The 21,088-nt window shown below is 34.8% G+C and overlaps 1 protein-coding gene across 2 annotated transcripts in view; it reads right to left on the bottom strand.

Moving 5' to 3' along the window:
- Window positions 1–18,183: 18,183 nt before the first annotated feature.
- LOC129218235 (2-hydroxyacyl-CoA lyase 2-like) overlaps window positions 18,184–21,088 on the bottom strand; it is a 104,499-nt gene continuing 101,594 nt past the window's right edge. For both annotated transcript variants that reach the window (XM_054852459.1, XM_054852460.1), the window contains exon 16: window positions 18,184–18,494. In XM_054852459.1, the coding sequence (XP_054708434.1) occupies window positions 18,309–18,494 (186 nt within the window). In that variant the 3' untranslated portion in view covers window positions 18,184–18,308. The remainder of the gene's footprint in view (window positions 18,495–21,088) is intronic.

Genomic DNA, 21,088 nt, shown 5'->3' on the forward strand with positions numbered 1-21,088 from the left:
TTTTACAGCTAAAATATAAATTAATTTATAAAAACTCAAATGAGGTATGGGTTTATTTAATAGCCTTGCTCTCGTGTTATAATCAGTATGACATTGTTCCTAATTAAAACCGTTCATTTTATAATATCTCAGTGATGTTATATTGGGTTTAGTATTTAATTCGTTTCAGGGGTGCCTATCCCCCCCCCAAGTTCAATGGCACAAATCTCCCCCCTTATTTTTCTCAATCCTCTTTCCATTTTTAAAAATTTTTCATTTGTTTTTGCTCTCTTTTTTATTGTACTTATTTTTTTAATTTATTTAATTTATTTAATTTTAATTGCTATTTTGATTATTTTATCAGAAAAGTTCTGTGCTACGCCAATGACATACATACACACACACACACACTAAATAAATAAATGAAATAAATTATAAACAGAATGAAATGAAATAAACAATTTAAATTGAAAATTAATCAATAAATTTAAATTAAAAAAATAATCATTAAAAATTAATCAAATTCAAAAACATAAATAAAAACATTAAAACAATCCCTCCCCCCAAAAAAATAAAACTTTTGATTACGCAACTTGCGCCATTATCCCCTCCTGTGGGCACCCCTGATTCGCTTGAAATGTTAAAGATGTTTTACGTCCACATTCAAAGCATATTAGTGTATAATATTTATGTACCTAAAAGTAGACGAAAAGGCCCTAAGTGATCCTAAAAGAAACATTTAAAAATAAAGTCATGAAAACTTTGTTATGAAACATTGTATGCGGGGGGGGGGGGGGGTGCGCTATTTAATTTCCAGACCCCTCCAAAAGTTTTTTCTGTATCCGCCCCTGTCACAGATGAACCGTTTTCTCTGAGGTTTTAACATTTTGATGCTTGTATAAGAGCAATTACTTGCACTACAAGTTGGCATTGATTGTTATAAAAAAAAAACTATACGCATGCGATTTAAAATCCAACACTGGAACCACCTTGAACAATGCAACAATGAACAACAAAAGAGCCCTCGTCAAAAGGCATCTTCGCCAAATATCTGCCAAACTAGCGATAAAGTAGCGACGCTAGGAGCTGGAACCACACCCGAAACCCTCTCCATGAAGGCGGCGAACGGCTTCCCGCGGCTAAGGGGAAGTGAGCTATCCAGAAATTCTAGTTCAGATCAGTGATGTTCGCTCGCGTAATGGATATGTTCCGTGCTATTTTTTTTTTCAACTTTCAGTTCTACAGTTAGAAAAGAAAGCAAACTGGATAAAAAATGTTGCCGTTTAAGAAATGCTCTATATGTTCCACATGCATATTGTATTTGTTTTGAATAAAACGCATGATGTTTAAAGGAAAATTACGATTTGATAATCATCCGATGAGAATGAATCTGATGAGGATCAAAGATTTTCAAATAATTTTCTCACAACGACAATTGAATAATACTTAGAGAATTTCAATTTAAACTGCCTATTGTAATATCTGTTTGATTTGAACATGTTTGTTTCCCTACGTTCAATACATTTGCACAAGTAGTAAGTAAAAATATGTTTACTTATGAAGCAAAATGAGAGTTTTTGTTAATAGTTTGGGTTATGTACAAGTTTAAATTCAAAAGTTGGAGCCAATTTCTAGAATAGTAACAAATAATCACATTGATAAGATACATCCAGTTTTGAAATGGTGATACACATTGTGCAGAGATAAGTTCTTTTTACTTCAACTAAACACATTTTTACTGATTTTACTTATTTTATTTCACCTAGATCATAATAGGTCTCTTTGATTTCGCTTAAACAGGTGTGATTGCAGTATGTCTTCTTTGTTATTAAGGAAGTCAGTTGTTTTTTCATCAGTAAAATGTAAACTAATTTCTTGCTACCCTGAAATAAGTGTAGCTTCAAAAAAGAAATTTTATTCAAATACAAAATTATAAAACTAATTACACCTACATGTACTGTAATACGAACAATGAAAGAACACAGTATGACCAGCGCCAGGCCCGAATCTATCAATTTTGAGAAAGGTCGGGGGGGGGGCACTTTCAGTGGCATGCCCCCCCCCCTTCCCACACACACTGCAGGGTCTGCGAGTATGTAGATCCGGGCTTGACCAAGGCCGCACAGAGGGTAGGAAAGCAGGGGCAGGGCCGTCCAAAGAGACTGACCATGTTATCTTTCCTTTTATTAAAAAAGACAGGAATGTGTTAGTATTTTAAATTAAATCTTTACTAATAATAAAGCTGAAAGTCTCTCTGTCTGGATCTCTGTGACTCTGTGACTCCGCATAGCACCTAGACCGTTTGGCCGATTTCCATGAAATTTAGCAAAGTTTGTAGCATGAGGGTGTGCACCTCGAAGCGATATTTCAAAAATTCGATTTTGTTCTTTTTCTATTCCAATTTTCAGAAAATTTCTCCGAAAAAATTATCACAACGTGGAATAGTAAATTACGAAATCATCATAACGCGGAACTGTAACATGGGCAAGCGAATTGGCAAGAAATTCACCATACATTATTTAAATATACAGGCGAACCAAAAGACCTTTTAATTTTCTACTATGGGCAAAGCCATGTGGGTAACACTAGTACTGAATAAAAGTAAAAAGAATACATTTTAATGCGGTTAAAGCTCAGTTTAGGGCTCGCTGTCATGTCTTCACTCCTGCCCGGGGGGGGGGATGCCCTGCTCATCCTTCTCTTTGGACCACCATGTGCCAGGCAAAAACTCTGAAGCTGGCTCACAAGGTGCCTGCTAGCCCTGGAAATGGACACACAAGAGATGTTTTTGGGCATTGTAGCATAACGAGAAATTTTTTATGTGGAGGTGAAGGTTTACTTATAACCGGGGTTGCAGTGTCAGGCCAATTTTAGGTTAGAAGATACGAGTTGGAAGCTTTGAAATTCTAGAATTTGGAATCATTTTCCCTCAAGACTGTAGCTGTGTCAGGGATACGGAGTAGTAGTGAGAATTAGTTTGGTTTTGGGGTAAAGGCAGGGCAGCTGAGAGCCAAGAAAAACCTGTTGTTAGTTTAGTCCCCAGCCCCCACTCTCCTCATAAAACTCTGAGCTGTGACCCCTAGTTTTCGACTATGCTGGCATGGTCTCTCGTTGGCCCTGCGTAAACAAGTCTGAGATTTAAAAATTCAAATGCATTGCTGTAATACAATTTTCCCATCACTGCCGCACGTAAAATTCATACATTAGCTTTAAAACCAGCCATGTACTTCATGTAGTATTACAGAGCTACATGCTGTATAACCCGCCACAAGTCGAACCGCACCATGCTGCGGACACTCACTGGTGAGATAAATTTACTTTGTCTACCAGTTTGTTGGTGCTCTCAGCTCCAATGAGTTGATATCTGCCTCCAGCTCGGTTGTTCACACTATTCCAGACTGATGAGTTCTAATAAGAACAAAACTGCAGTCTTTGGATGTGATAACCGGACTGTCTGGTACCATTGCAGGTTATTCTCTCGTACAACAAGTGCCGGATCCAGGGCGAAGGAAGCATGTTGTAATATAACTAGATGCAAAACTCAGCTGCAGCAAACCGACTGTGCGAATTTTGAAGTAAATGGGCAAAAACATCGCCAACGAGAATACAATGCTGTTTCCATCCTATCAGAGGCTACGGCAGAAGTTGTTTCTGCACATCTTGTCAGGGGCGGATCCAGACTATGGATTTGGGAGGGGAACTTTTCTAGCAAGTATGTTTATGGGGGTGGGGGAGTTATATGAAATTACTCATTAAAAAATAACCATAAATATTGAGTTTTACAACGTATCTACTGCTTCTTGATGCCTCTTATGAAAAAAATGTATTCATTACAAATTCTAAAAGTACAATTCTTAAATAATCAGTTTAAAAAGTTTGTTCATTTTTCTATTTGTATGTGCTTGAAGGAAATAATATTTGCACCAGTGGTTCAACCACAAAAGTTTTATAGAGGGTGCACTTTTAAAATTTTCACCATCTGATAGGGCGGTTGTTGAAAAAAAATGTTGAAATTTTAGTCTTAAGGATGCAGTTTTAGACGGCCTCTGGTGATGTTACGAAAAAGAAAGGTTTGGGGGCCACCTGCGGAAATTAAAGTTTTAAAAACGCAATTATAGGCGATATTTATTGACGGTAGGGTCAGAGATGGGATTTTTTTGGGGGGGCTGCCTCCGTTTTTTTGTAAAATAGATTTAAATCGAAAATCCCTCCGCTAAATTTTCTGAAATTGAATTTCCAAAAACGCAGTTACAGACTAACTTTGACAATACATCGAGCAGTACGGTTCTGGGGCTTTTCCCAAAAAATGTTTCGAAATTGAAGTCCTAGAAAACGAAGTTTTTGAGCGATATTCGGTGATAAAGGATTTAAACGCTTTCCCCATTAAATTTTTCAAAACCTTAATTTTTTAATGTTCAGATTTTCTACAGGAGCATTCGGACCCTTGTCCAGAAATTTTTCGTTATCGACATCTTAAAAAAATGACTGTAGACCATATTTGGTAACGTCAGGGGTTTGGCAATTTTTCAAAATTGAAGCTCCAAAAAAGCAATTTTAAACGATTCTCGATGTTATTAGAATGCAAGGTGTTAGGTAGTTCTCCCCTTTAAAATTTTCAAAATTGAAGTCCTGAAAACAAGATTTGAGACGCACTTTAAAGGTATTGGCAGAGGAAGCGGACTTCCGACATTATGAAGACTTTCTTATTTTTAGACCGACTAAAAAAGGCGACTGTTTCCAAGGTACGTTCTATTGATCTCTTTAATTATAGGAAATGTTTTACAAAAACATTCTACTCGGCCTTCTGGGGGATCACGGATCCTGTCGCCCTGTGTCCCCCCCCCCCTCCAGCCTCCACCTCTAATAGCGCCACTGAATTGCAGTAGCTTTAAATATAATGATCAATCCTTCACCAAATAAATGCAAAAAACAGTTTAAACAGGTTTGTCTTTTTTTATTTATTTATTTTTTATGCAGGGAAGAGGAGAACATTCCCCAGTTCTCCTCTTTAGATCCGCTTTTGCAATTCTCTCCTATCTTTTTCTTGCGCCTTTCTTCAAGCTAAAGTTCTATATAACTGGAGAACTTCGCTGTAAAACGTTGTGAAAATTTTTAAGTACACATGAGAATTTAGAGGAAGGGGAACGTTCCCCCAGTTCCCTTCCAGGGATCCGCCTCTGCTATTGTTTGATCGAATTTTCTGGAGCTTTTCCTCGAGTCTAAGTTCTATAAAACAGAAGATTTTTTCTACACTCTATTGTGAAATTTTTTAGGTATATATGGGGGTTTTGAGGGGAGGAGAAAGTTCCCCCAGTTCCCTCCATGGATCCGTTTCTGTTGTAGCCTAATTGCTTTTCCTGGTGCCTTAGTTCACGTTCTAAAGTGTGTGTATGGGGGGGGGGGGACATTCCAGCAGTTCCTCTTTTTAGATCCGCTTTTGAAATTCTCTCCTTACTTTTTCTGGCGCCTTTCTTATAGTTCAAGTTTTGAAAAACGGAATTATTTTCCCGTACTCTCTTTTGAAAATTTTTAGGTACACTTGGGATTTTGGAGGGGGAACATTCCCCCAGTTCCCCTCCCGTGGATCCGCGCCTGCATCTTGTTCGAGCACTTGTCTATTTACTAAAAGGTCTAAATTACCTACGGAGCCATTTCTTGTAGTGTATCTGGTTAATACAGTCGAATTTGCTTATAACGAGCCCTGTTTTAACGAGAACTTGGATTTAGCGAGGGAATCAAAAAGCTTTGGCTGGTACAATGTTAAGCCTATAAAAGCGTAACTCACCTTATCGAGCAAACCCTGCTTCAAGCGAGCAATATTTTTGTCAGTCATAAAATTTCTGTCAATTTCCACTGCAGAAAACATTATTCTATTTCTCGAAAAATTTCATTAACATATTAAATTTTAAAAAAAAAGACATAAATCCTGAGAAAAAGTGACACAGCCTTTTTTTAAAAAAAAATTTGTGGAGTTTAGGAGGATTTAGAAATTGTTGAAGCGAATGTTAAATCATTTCCGAGATATACTTCCAAGGATATTGTAGCTCTAAGCCTTAAGCCTTGGACATACTGTCAGACTGGCTTAATCGAATATCGTCGGTTCCAAGAAATATTATTTGATTAAGCGGGGAAATTTTATTTATCTTTTTAAATTTACAACTTGTCTTAAAACATTATAATAAAAAAAAGTTTTTAAGGGAAATAATTAGTGTTATTTCTTAAGTTTTAGAAATAAGCTAAATAAACAACAAAATAATTTCTTATATAAACAAGTATATTACAAGCACGTATGAAAATTATGAAAAGTAGCTTACAACTTCAGTAATGAAATCTTTATTTTTGGCACTTTTTTTTTCAGAACAACATTGTTTTTTGAAAAATTCCATAATAGGCGATTGCTCGCTCAAGATCTTTTGGGAGCACTTTCTGACACCCTTTTCCCCCTCCTTGTCTACCGTATCTTACTTACATTAAATATTTGTCAATTTATCATCGTCTAAATTGTGTACAATATTTATTTGTGTTATTTAATCAGGTTATCGACTGCGCTATTTTTCTTAAAGTAAAGATAGTTGGCAATAAATATTACTTTATAGTTTAACTCGATGCTTGCTTGCAACCGGCTCAACCAGTTAACCGATCACGTGCTTTAATCAACCAATCAACAGCTTAAAATGGTAACCGAAAGATGATAGAACGTTACGGTTAGTAACCCGTTACTCACCGGTCGACCGGTGAGGTTCGTCGAATGCAAACAATAAGTGTTCTTACTTAATTTTTTTCTAATGAATTCAAAATGTTTCTCATCAAAATTCTTTGTGAAAGCTGATTAATATTTTTCGATTATCCGGGGAAATTATTCGATTAAGCGGGGATCTTTGGCATTGCATCTATGGGGAAATATTCGGTTCCAGGAGGTTTTATTCGTATAAACGGGTTATTCGTTTATCCGTTACCCGATTAAGCGGGGCTTACAGTATTCAATAGTTTCTAAAGTGCAGAAAAAATTCGAACTATTTAAAGCCGCAGATGCCATTGGCGATGTTCTTCATATCACGAAATCCTTGAAAAAATAACAAGAAAGAGAGAAATAAGACAGTTCAAAGAAAATAGCTAACTTTGGTGTTATATTGAAATATAAAAATAACTCAGTATGTATAAATTTTCATGATTTTTTCCACAAACCCTTTTTTTTTTACGAGCACTCTGGTATATATAACAAGCAAATGCTGCGATCTCTTTGCGCTTGTTTTTAGTGAGTTGGACTGTACTACATATATGGGAGCAAGCACTTGCTACAGGCGGCAACTTCTGAAAGGCGGCAAAATTCACCATAATTATTTTCTTCAAATTTATTCAAACTTGATATAAACCCTTGAAGGTAGACGGGCAAGGACTAGTGATGGGCATAATCGAATCACTCGAGAACTCTTATTGTCACGAATTCTTGGTTATTGATTGACTCAGCTGGAGTTCTCGATTTCAAAAGATCTGGATTATCAATCGCTCAAGTTCTCGATTTGGAAAGATATTGATTATTAAAAGGTCTCGATAATGCCCATCACTAGTGAGGGCATCAGTTTCAACATTTGCCACAGACATATAAAAATAACAGAAAAATTAAACATCTGGCACTGCTCGCTTTTCACTATCACCCCCTCCCAAACCAGTATTAAACGACTGAATTCGAAATTTGCCCCCCTTGTCTGACTACGTTTTGCATATGCACCTTTGTGAAGTACTGCCATTATTTTTTTTCCTCATTGGAAAAAAAAACAACGGGATTTGGATCGTCATTTATTTTTTCATTTATTTACAGCGAAATGTTTCTGCCAATTACTTTTTTTTAAATCATGGATATGCAGTACATATATGTTACTGCAAAACACCAAAATTAAAGAATGTCGACTTTTACTGACGATTCACCAGAAATATTAAGCATATCACCGATGCCTTTGGTATGTGTATGTTGATATGCACTGACTAGTGTCGACATTTACCAGATTTCAGACTTTCACAATTTACCTTTTAATGGGAGTACAATGCATGTCATAGTAAGAACTTATGCCGGGGCCATGTAGCTAAGTTTGATGCATTTTGCTATTGTACCATAATGCGCAAGTAAATGCAATTTTAGCAAATAATTGAAAAATACTAGCCTAGAATTGAGATTTTATATTAGTAAGATAGTGAACGTTAAACAAATTTACTCACTTTCAACAATCCCTTTTCTTTTTCTTTCTCAACTAGTATAGTACTAACTAGTAAAATTACAACAATGAAGAGAATTTAATTATAATTTCTCATCACAGTCGTAATTCAACTTGTATTGTTGTTCAGCCGGAAAAAAATTCCGTTGATTTCTTCAAAACGACGAAGTAGTATAATGACTATGCAGAATATTATGCCATCAAGTATTAAGTCATAATTAAAATAAGTACTGCATTTGTGGATGAAAACAATGTTAAATTGAAGAAATATCGCATATTATAAGTAAATAAAACCAATTTTACTTCCAATGTAAAATGAAGGCTACTGCAAAAATGCTATGGTAAACAAAAAACGAGTCTTGCATTGAGTTGCCAATTTAGAATTGAAAATTTTCAACAATAACATTCCATTATTTCTAAAATCAACTTTGCATTCAAAACAGACGCCATTGATGTTTTTCTGCACTTGCGAGGGATTTTCCAGACTTACAAGAGCTCGAGAGCAATTGCAAATTTTGCGAGGGAATCGGGACTGAAGACAATCGCAATGTTACACTTGAATTCAAATTGGGGAAATAGCGATCGCATCTGTACATTGCGATCGGCCGTGTTTCACTTGAATCCCTGTGTTAGTTGATTAAACATTATTTCAGAATGTAATACATGCTGAAATATAAAAGATTCTGTGGACAGTTTTTAACACTAATTGCAATATACCGCGTAGTAAACAAATTTGATTTAAAAAAAAACGGACAAGGTTTTCTAATAAAACTGATAAGGTTTTATTAAAAAGAAGCTCTATACTACGGTCACTTGTGCAGCAAGAATTATCCTTTGGAGCTTGGAGGTAGTGTGGGGGCAGAGCCGTTCTTACAGGTACAGAAATGCCATACTGAGATCGGAAATTTGAGGTAAAAATTAAGTTTGTGAGGTATTGAACCCTCCCCCCTCAGATAAAGATTTATAATTTTCAAAACCCCTCCTTTTATGAAAATCTGGACACGGGCCTGTTATTGGTAGTTAGTGTACTTAAGACTTGAGAACAAGTGTTCCTGAATTGCACAACGGTAGAAAGTAACAAATAGGTAAAATTAGAAGAAAAATAAAGATAAAAAAAATTTAAGCTTTCAACATTATAACTGAGTCGATCAACTCTGGAACTCTGTAAATTTCCTTCCTCCTTGAAGAAGCTGACGAAATAAGTTGGGGCGGATTAATTCCTCCAATTACATATGACCAATTGTAGTCAATGATGTCTTCCTTATCAGACCATTTCCGGGCTTTTAAGCTGGGAGTCATCATAGAAAGTCTTGCAGTTTCTTCATCCAGGTTGATGATTTTTCCTGGGTATAAAATGCCTTCATAAATTACCACGCAATACACACACCACATTTTTTTTTCGAGCTTCCTAAAATTGTACAGAGGTGTACAGTCGGTAACTGTTTCCCCATTATTCGAATTTTCTTGATATTCGCTGCCTACTGTTTCTTTGTCGTCATCTTAGTCATAGATCCTCGCGGACTCAACCACCACCACCGAGATTCTACTCAAGGCCAAACAGCGGGAGGAAGATGGCTCCCCAAGAAGACCTATGCGACTGGATGCAGCTTGATGCAGATACCGATATTTTATGCAATTTTCTTTCTTAATCCATCGTTTAAATAGTTTCCTTTTGTCAGTGAAATGCTTATTTTGATGCATGCGATGCGCATTTCTTTTCGGTGAAAACAAAATAATTCCTATTGCAATTATTAAATGAGTATGAATACATTCCTGAAAAATTTATGGAAAGTATTTCTGTTTGTCTTCAGCATTCAGTATGATTAACTCTACAATACATTATCAACAATAATATTTTTTTCAGCGTGGGATAATTTAATAATCCTGTTTAATGTTCACAAAAAAACAAAAAAAAAAAAAAAAAACAAAGATCCATTTCACGGAACTCATTTATTCCCTTTTGACACATCAAAATATCACTAAAATAAAATCCTTTTCACTATCTCAATAAATAAATGCACAAATAAATAAACCAATAAATTATTCAAAATATCTGTTTTACATTAAGAACTTTTATAACATAATTAGACTTTAATAAGTTAAGATTCATTGCTTGTGCATCTGTGGCTGATTTTTTTTATTTAACAGCGCAAATTTTGATAGTCCATTAGTTTAGATCAAAAAGGATCAACACCAGTAAAAATCTAGAGATTTTTCTGACTAATACTTAAGTGGGAATAAAAAATAAAAAATATGCTGAGAAAACTAAAGAAAAAGCACCTTTTTAGCTATTTTCATTTCATGGCAGTAGCTATTTTTTAATAATAGGTATAAGTTGACTGCTTCTGCTTTTAAGACAAAGCATGATTAAAATTAAATTTAACATTAACACCCCTATCCCTTAGCTACAACCACCATTCTTTCAACTATAATTCTAGGAAGCAGAAGTACCCACTATTTCCTAAAACTAATTTCCATACTTTTTAGAAGATTTTTTTTTTTTTAATTTGGCAGTTTTCTATGTTTATCAGCTAAAAGTCAACATAATTTCTGAAATGAATTCGGTTGTTCATTTGGAATGAAGAGGGCAAAAAACTTTGATAAGAAAGCAATCTGAACTATTGAATCAATTCGGCTAACTCATATTGGGATAAGACTTAAATAATAAATTTAAGATTTATTAATACATTATTATGTTTAAATAAGATGTGATGCTTTATGATATGCTTAAAGATAAGTTTTCCATCATCCTGTAAATTTGTAGTGTAAAATAGTATGTTCGACAATTATTTTTTTTTAGCTATATTAATCATGATGTATAAGAAAAACTGCATTTTTTTTTCTTGTTCTGAAGTAATTTTGAAGTAAAAACAATATTGCCATGTCTGAAAATCTGTTACTCACACAGAAAGAGATATGTATGTAATTTTGCTAGTTGAATTAAAATTATGTAATGCAGTATAATTTAATTTAGAGTAACAGATTTAAAAAATGCAAAATTAATTTTTGTAAAATCTACTCATTTCAATCAATGACTTTGTTAAAAAGATCACTTGATTCAAATCAATTGATTTAAAAAATAATCACTTGATTTAAATCATGATTTTAATCACAATTTAAATAAAGCTGATTTAAATCAATAAACCCTGCTTATAACATTAAGCATTTTAAAATTAAATCTGTCAACTAGTTTACTTTAATGATGTTTGGAACTTGCGTTCATTCAACAGTGTGCAACAATCGTGCCAGACAGTTTTCCCCCAGAACATAAACTTAAGTAATTCTTATGATCATGTATTTAAGAATTTTGAATAATTTCCATGACCTATCCTTTTCCATATAAAACGCCCTTACATATATCTATCTCTATAAAATGTTTCATTTGATTCCACTCACTTTAACTTTTCTGATTTTTATAAACTCAAAATATATGTTTCTATGAAAGTGACTCATTTATATTTTTAGGTTCTTAAAAAAACCCTCAATTTAAAGTACAGAATTTGCTGCCCTCTTAGCATTTAGTAGGAACTATTGCAACATCGGTAGTGGGTACTTCCAAAAACTAAAACATTAGATAATTTAGAATTAATAAAATTTTTTATTCTTTATTTAAACTTTTATAATGATTGTAAAAGTGTTTATTTTTTGACACGGAGTTTTGACTTTATAGTTAATCATGGTTAAAATTAAAACTGTCAAAAGCTTGCCCACCAGGGTTTTTTTCCTTATTAACAAATTAAAGTAGAAAATTTAAACATTTTAATAATAATATAAATGATTACATATTGTTAAATTATTGTTTTGAATTAAGAATTTAAATTCATTTTCAACAGATATTTGTTGTGACGAAGAAAATAATTTAAAAAAATGATTGCATAAAATACGGAATTAAACAAAAATTTAATTTTCATGAAACGTATTTTAAATATTTCTGTCTCATTGAATGTGAAAAATATTTTATAATTAGGATACAACCACACAAAGAAACAAAAACACTCAGGAATAAAATAGGCATAAGGTATACTGAACCTAATATATTGCCAGTGACTGTAATAGGGGAGGGGGGAGTGGAATAATGATTTTCTTCCTGGTTATTCACGTAACTGTATACGGTTTGTGATTATTCAGCTTTTTAAAAACTGCTACAAAAATTAATTTTGCTAAAAGTAATTATTAACATTTGTTATTCAAATTATTGACATTTGTTATTCAATGTACCAGTCTTATTTTTGAGAAACAAACAACAGAATTAATTTGTGCACATTTGTTTTTAATGAGGAAAAAAAATTAAAGAACTCACCCGAGATGACTTAGTTGGTGCAAAATCCTTGCGTGGAATGGATTTAATCCATCTTTTGCACATTTCTACATCGGCCGAGAATTTAAAACGGTACTATCGTAATTGCACTGAAATCGAGGCACACAGCATCTGAACGGCATGATTGATAAACACTTATACACAATAACAAACGGAATAACTATAATAAGCGAAACTTAACCACTAAACAAATAAAATATGAGAATCAACAGAAACAATTCACACAATAAAATTTTAATCCAAGAGTAAATGGCGGGGACAAAGCATAGCGACCGTTACTTTCAGCAAATTCAACAGTGTGAAAGATTGAAAACACTCCCCCAGAAGGTTTGGGGAAAGCACAAACAGGTCTTCTTCGCGTGACTCATACACTTCCCTTCGGAGAGCTTGTTTGGCCTTGAGGAGTATCTCGGTGGTGGTGACTCAACACTCTCGCTGTCATAATCAAATGATTTTTTCTTCTTTTTTGTGGAACATCCAGCCACATCTAAGGCAACAATGCTTTTCCCAGGAGGAACTTCGATTTTTTTCCTCTTCCCAGCAGTTTTTTTTTTTTTTTTTTTCTGTCCATGCTGCCCTTCTTTTTTCCAGATGTTGAAGAAAAGAAGATTCAATCCTCTCAACATCGCAATCTTCGCCTGGAATCTTTTTCAAAAGTGGTTCCACGCTGCACGAATAGATCCCACAGGTGCGGAAGCCAGATATGAGGTTTTGTTTTATGTTAGGCTCAATGTTTTCGATTAAACGTTTCAGAAGTGTGGGGAATTCTTTCCTGATGGTGGTGTTGTTTTTGTTTTCTTTCCACTCGCTAAGCAATTTTCTCCATTTGCTTTTTACACATCAAAACACACTGACATCAAGAGGTTGGATTAAATGTGTTGAATTAGGAGGAAGGCAAATGAACAACACATCATTTTCTTCACTCAACTCCAAAACCTTCACCAAGATGTGAAGAGCAAGATTATCACAATTCAGAACCTTCTTCCCACTCAATTTTCTTCCAGCTGGCAGGAAGATTGACTCAAACAATTCAAGGAATGCTGCCGAGTCAAACCAACCACTTGTGCTGTTGGAATATTGAGTTCCACGAGGGCCATTCTCCGTCCATGTGCTCCACATGTTTTTTGACTTGTACAAAACGAACAACGGAAGAAGATTGCCGGATGCAGAACCTGCAAACATTATTGATGTCCCCGATTTAGTTGTGTTTCTGATACAATCTACATATTTTGCACCCCTCCGGGCTAAAACTTTTTTTCTTCCTGGGTCATCCGTTAGGTTGGTTTCGTCAAAGTTAAAAATGATCTCAGGTCCCATCTACTTCCTTGTAGAGATTTTCAATGTAATTTTTAAAATCTTCTCAAGTAATAGCCGCCCGATTTTTTTTTTTTTTTTATTGGCAGCAAAGCGCATCCTTATTTCTGGGTGCCTCTTTAAAAAATGATAGAATGAAGCCATGGCCGGGAATGTTGTTTTTGAATCTCAAAACCTTTCGTCCCACCTGTTGAAGATGAATGCGAATAATAAATTTAAATCGCCTGACGTCAATGGAAAACCGTATTCTCTCAACTTCATTATACACCTTTCAAAATTATTCTCCTCCTCTGAAAAAAAGATGGCGTTCCGGATTTTTTTATATGTCGATTTGCAAGCTTATTAATTATTGTCCTTCGAGGTATGTTGAAGTGGAATGCAGCTTTTCTCTGACGTATTTGACCTGAACAGATGGAATACAGGCAGAGTTCTAACTTCTCCTTGTCATAATTTTGGTAATGCCTAGAACTTAATTTTCTTCTATAAACGCGTGGCATTTTGATCTAATGGACTAAAAGACAAAACAAGTTAAATTACACCTATTTATTATATAAAAATATACATATTTCAAGAAATGGGGATACTTTGCTCCACAACAAAGATGGAGCAATGTATCCCCCGTTTTGGAGCAATCTTTCCCTGACTCATGACTTTACCATTAAAAACAACAAATGAACTAAGATCAATTTCCTACTTTCTTTTAACTCATCAGAATAGCATTCTTGAACTGATATTGGCAAATGCTTACCTGTGTTTACAAACTAGAAGGTCTGCAAGGCGAAAGTATAGTAGAGCGTAAATAACCTTCCACGTGCACCGTTACCAACATAGTAAAATCGAGAACCTAAAATCCCTCTTCAAAGCTAGCAAGTGTTAAGACATGTCATCCTAATCTTTTACAACCCAAAATATGTGATATCTTGAATTACGTCATAGAAGTCTATACTAAAATCACCGAAATATAAACTTCTCTTTTGGAGCAAAGTTATCCCCATAGGAGCAATGTTCCCCCATTTTACGGTAATTAAAAAGAAAAAAAAAAGAAACTTGATAATATGGTCAGCACTATGTTAAAGAAACGAAGGTGAAAAATTGCGAATCTCGTTTTTCAAAATCAATGGTTTGCTGTAGAACTCAAAAAAAAGCTATTACTACTTCAAACAATAGGTTTTACACTTAAAGTTGTTTAAAAAATTAAAACATTGAAAATAACTAAACGTGTCTGGTGGACAAAAATATTGTTTTGGCTCTCCTGAAAAGAGCCAATTTTCACATTCGCTAGTTCAGCACGGTGCCAACGATATTACGCCATAAACAAACTTATTAAGTAGCAAAGTGATTAACATTAATTGCACCAATTTCTCTTGTGTAAGGTTTTTCTTTTTTACTTCCTTTTACAAAAAAGGAAGTATTGTATTCGCGAAAAAATTTTCCTCAAAAATCGGCCCTAATTTCCATTTTTCTCACCCCCGAATAAATGTTGAGTTTTTTTTTCGATCCGACCACATGTGGATAAGAACCTATACGCCTAAGAACCTACAGACACCCGAAATATCCATTTTGACGACACCTGAGTTAATTACACCGAATTTTCTCGTGACGTCTGTATGTACGTATGTTCATACTTGTGTATGTATCTCGCATAACTCAAAAACGGTATGCCCTAGAAAGTTGAAATTCGGTACGTAGACTCCTACTGGAGTCTAGTTGTGCACCTTCAATTTCGGTTGCATTCGGATGTTTCTAAGGGGGTTTTTTGTCCCTTTTTGGGGGGAAATCATTATTAATTTCGATGTAAACTCAAGTGGTGTTATAATTTGTCGGACACTTGGCAATACATCGCCAGTCTTTTGGTCGCCAACTTGGCGACAAATTTTGCGATATATTTTTTTTAAAATTTGGTTTCAATATGGCCACTGTTGGCAATATTCAGAGAGTAAACAATTGAATCACATTAAAATTGCTAATAATGAGGAAATGACAAATTTGAGTAAAAGGAAGTCATGTAATGCACACATCAGTTCGTTTTAATTAAGTATATATCTACTTTTTTATTTTTAACATTTTTCAAAGCACTTTTCTTAATTTGAAAATGCATAACCATTAGTTTCAAACTTTTTATTGAACATGTCAGTTGAAATCTGTCATACTTTCAAATTTTAAGTTTTAATTTACTTTCCAGACCAAGGGGGAAAAAATGTAAGTTCTAAGCCTTACCCTAAAATTTCCCTACATGGACCTTTTTTGCAGATCTACGGAGTCAGAGGGAAAATGGCCAACTCCAACTTCAAAAATTTTAGAGCATCCAATTCCGACTCCTTTATCACACTCCTAAAATCATTTCAACTCCAACTCTCACTCCGACCCTGCAATCACTGGCAGTGAGGGAAAATAACTCAGACTCTTGGAATTTTTAACCTACAAATTCCGACTCAGACTACTTCCTCCAAAATCAGTCCAACTCCGACTGCGCAGAACTGCTTTTTTATACTATGTTAGCACTTGAAAAAAGCATATTAAAAAAAATAGAACATAGCTGGCAAGAAAAAAAACAAGACTGAGTCTGGTACCAGTCTGTAAGTTGGTTTGATCGATCTTGAAGGAGCAATGTTGACTTTTGAATTAGACATGGTTCGATCAAATAGTTACAGGGGTCTGGGCTAAGTACAGCTTTTTGCAGGCTTCACTTTAAGTTAGAAACATGAGTTTTGACTACATGATAACATCTGAAAAAATGAAATTGTATGAAATGTATATTTTCAATTGCTTTGAACACATAATTTATTTATTTATATAACTTTGCCTTTTCCAAAAGGTTTGCCTCTCCCCCTCCCCCAGACATTTTCCTCAAAAAGAACCCAAACCCGATGCATTACCAACCTGACATTTAATAATCCAAAATTGTTTAGTTGTGCCAAATCCAATGTTTAGCAAATCGTTCTCATTTCTTCATTCCCGGCAAAACTATTATGCAGCCTACTAACAAGATCAATATAAGTTTTTGAGAAAAATGTTTAAAATGTTAAACATCTATTTGCTTTTATTACATTAGTCCAAAGAATTTTTTTCCTATGTTTAGCATTTGCCGACAAGACATCATTACACTAAAAAATCAAAATATTAAATCTACTTTAGTACACTTCTTTGTATGAGGTGAAAGGATCGTTTACTCATTGATATGTTTTGTTCCAGAATAATCGAACAATAATCAGATAAGTTGTAAATAACTATAGTAATAACTTACTTGCAACTTCTGAGTGAGAATAAAAGATAATATTGCAGTTATTTACACAGAGAAGTACTTTAAAACGCATTAATGAGTGTCTGCAAGCTTGACATGCTGAAGAGCTGTTCAGCGACTTTAATAGAAAAGGAAAAATCTCTGAAGCATGTTTTATGCAATGCCCTCCCCCCCCCCCCTCCTTAGCTCGTCTCATCCTGGCTATTGTCATTCAGTACGTATTTGGCTCAGAACCCAATAACCAGATGACAATACCTTAGGTCTGACCGATAATTACCACTGCATTCGGCATGGATGGGGATGGTGCTCTTTTAGTCTAAGTGGATACACTGAGGTGTCAAAACCAGCTTGTCAACAAACAAATTTCAAGGATGAAAACACACCATTTCATCCGTAGCAATAACTATCCCTTATTTTGTCACCATCTGGATGAAGTTATACGGACTTGGGGGTAAATTGGGGGTGGCAAGGTAGGTGGCCTCAAAGGGGATTGATTTTTTTTGTTTCCTTTTTTTTATATAAGATACTTCTACTTTTTTCTACTAATTTTTTTCGAGTTCATATCCCAGAAAATGTTTCTCATTCACAATAAACGCCAAGGCAAACAGATTCTCGGACAAAAAAAATTTTCCCGATGGGGAAAGGGGGGGGGGGGGGGGCGTTTCTGATGGGGGGGGGGGAAATTGCCCCCTTTCCTTCTCTGGGAGTCAAGTGGCCCATTTTAAAATTTTAAATGACCTAATTGAATTCCAAAAATTAAATGTAATGAATAAAAATTGTTTCAAAACATTAGATGAGAAACTAAGTCTTTAAGAATAAATAAAAAAATTAACTGAATATAAAGAATAACATCAAAATTTATAATTGAAATGTCCACCATGGTTCAAAAATTTAATAGTTTAAAATACACAAATAGTGGTGAAAAATGCAAACACGTGTTTTGACATTACAAGAAACTTATTTAACAATGCTGAAGAATAAGCAATGGATGAAAAGGCAAGTGATGAAAGGATGTCCCCAAATAGTTTTTTCAACTTATTATATTACTAATTATTAGGAAGTAAGAATGCAGTGAAAAATTGCATTTTGTCATAAGAACATTGTAAAATAAAACTGAACACTAATAGTAAAAATACAATTTAATAAAATATTTTGATTTCATACAAAACAAAAAAACTCAACATAGTACAAAATAACACAGATGATTAATGAAATATTCCTTTCAAAAGGGCTCAATTTAGGTACATTACACTGATATGCTACCCGATCTAAAATCTGTTTTGCCAATGAGACAATTAACGAGAACACTGTGCCCTTCTTTAGAAAGTTTAAAAGCATCTTTCATTTTGGAGACTATATTGGCATTATCAGTCCCTGATAGACAAATTCCTTTGCCTCCAAAAGCTTCTACAACTTTATGGTAATCTGAAAACTAAGAAGAAACATTTATTTAGATTTAAATCAAAATAATTTTAAAATTTTATGCATGTCAATTGTTTTAATCAAATTTTAAATTTTTAAATTCAATAAAATAAAGGAAGACTAAACAAGGCAAAAGAAAGTTGAATGACATTTTAAAGGTAGTAATTTTCAAAAAGTGTCAAGATAAAGTTTTGAAAGCCATAGACTGCCTTATTATTATACTTTTAAATTATATTGGAGAAAGGCTTAAATACAAATTCCTCTTACAAGCCGTTTTAAAAATATTGATCAATGCATAACTATTCCACGATCATAAAAGTTTACACTTACAATCAGCATGCTTAGAACTTGTAAACAGTCCCAAAGGAAAGTTTTTCTTCTTAAATAGATTTTTTCCTCATCAAATTGTTGATCAAAATATTTATTTAAATTAGCTGTTCAATGCCTTAAAAAAAGAAGTTACAAGAAGAAATTTTATACCTTCGTAGATATATTCACTAAACTTTTGACAAAAGATGCACTTTTGAAATTTGTGAAAATTGTCTTTGCAATGTAAATTGTTTTATTTCATATGTCACATGGACTACTTTGTGTTATTTGTGAAATGTATTGCATATGGGTAAGATTTATTTTGTAAACATATAATGGATTTTTCAAGTGAAATTTTTGTATTTTTAAATGCAAGCATTCGGTGAGTGCAGGAGGGGGGGGGGGGCATTGTTACGCAAAGATAAGTAAGTTCTCCCGCAGTCGCAGAATGCACCGTTTCCGCCGATTGCCGAGGGGAAAGCGATGTGCGCATCCCTCCTAACAGAGGTGCATTACGTCATTGGAGTGCTCCGGCAAAGATGATGTATGCACTTGCGCCTCTCGGTGATTGGCGGACCACAAGGGTGTGCCGTAGCTGGGATCACGGCGGCTCTTGCTTGGAAGGCATTGGTCTTGGTATAAGACACGTGTGCCTCACATGTGGTGTGGCATAAGAGATTGTGCTTTGATACTTGAATGTTGTTTTAGCTTCATTAAATGCTTAGCCAAAGTCTGCCATTTCCTTTGGATGATTTCAAAGTACATAATAAATGATGCATCTTTTATTTCGTGGTCTTCATTCAAGATGTACAAAACAGGCATCAAAATGATATACTAATACAAAATGATGTATTAATGATGTACCCCACAAAACAACTCCCCCCCCCCTAACAGCAGCAATTAAAGAACCAAAAAACTAAACAAATTAATTTGAGGTAATCCAGGATCCGGTGAGGTTAGCATTTACAGTCACTTTCATAATATTAATGGGAGGGCTGCCACTGTTTGTCCTGGGAAAGTTTTTAAGTAATTGTAACACCTGAGGTGACTTTCAATGCCTTGCTCTATATTTTGACTTAATGTATGCTAATACTGAAAATTTAAATAAATGAGGATACCATAGTATTAAACCTGTGCGGGTCTACCTGTGTGTGTTGCAACCCTATCTCCTCCCAACTGGAAATGTCTACCTGGTCAATACTGGTACTGTTGGATACAGAACATCCAGGGGAAGGCGGTTTTTCCCCGTCTCATCACTCTAAACCTAAAGAGCCTGGACATCTAGTCCTGAGGATGTCCTGACACACTGAGAAGTATTAAAATATCAAATGTCACCTGCCGCAGGCGTCATTGAACCACCGCAAATGACAAACGGGGGCTGGCAAGCGAAACGAGCAGGGGTGGAGCACCTTAGTGTGTAATAAACCTGTTCTAAAAATCTCAGAAACAGGTGATAGCGTCAAAAATATTTTCAGGTTATCACAAATGTGAGCAAAATGCTTTCCTTTTTTATTTTGCTTTTTTAAACATTCATGCCTCCTTTCAAACTCTACTATGCCCCCATGTTGATAACTGCTGAACTATAGTTGGAAATCACCAAACCTGGCAGAGTCGTAATGCTGTGATTAGAATCTGCGTAACCTTCACAATGCTGCCAGGTTTGGATTTCTGGATTTACCAATCTGTAGACCATCTCAATTGAAATATTGCTGGATTGTTGGCCTGCCTTGCATCCAAAACTTTGCAATCTGGTCCTTGAATTTAAAATGTTGGAAGGAAGGAAAAGGCGATTAGAATATTACTTGTTTTCCAGGCAAAGGAATTTTGTTCAGTCTTCATCATGAAGTATCCGACAATTCTACTTCACTGATTTTGGAGGAAATCTTATGGTAACTGCATTTTGCTGTTGTAATACTAAATTCTATGCACAAACTTATCCACCTGTTCATATAATAATCAGCCTTTGTTTCTAATTCCGATTATTTTAGGGTACGGGAAGGGAGGGCGTGAATTCACATCAGTGTTCCGAGGGGGGCACTGGGGTACAGCCAGCTGACTTATGTAGTGATTCACAGTTGCACATAAGCTGTCATCAGGCTAAATTTTAGCAGAGAGGAAATCATTTTTTTTTCTTTTTTTACATGTTTGACCTACCAGCTGACCTATAACCCACTTTGTTATGTCAGTTGACTTTTTTTTCCCTTCAAGATATTGTCTTACATATAACTTGACAGAGTTTCAGATGGAAGGAAATGACTGACTTTAAAATTTTTTTTTGCATGATTGGGAGGCTGC

This window comes from Uloborus diversus, chromosome 3, assembly GCF_026930045.1.
Source record: "Uloborus diversus isolate 005 chromosome 3, Udiv.v.3.1, whole genome shotgun sequence".
In the NCBI taxonomy this organism is placed as follows: Eukaryota; Metazoa; Arthropoda; class Arachnida; order Araneae; family Uloboridae; genus Uloborus; species Uloborus diversus.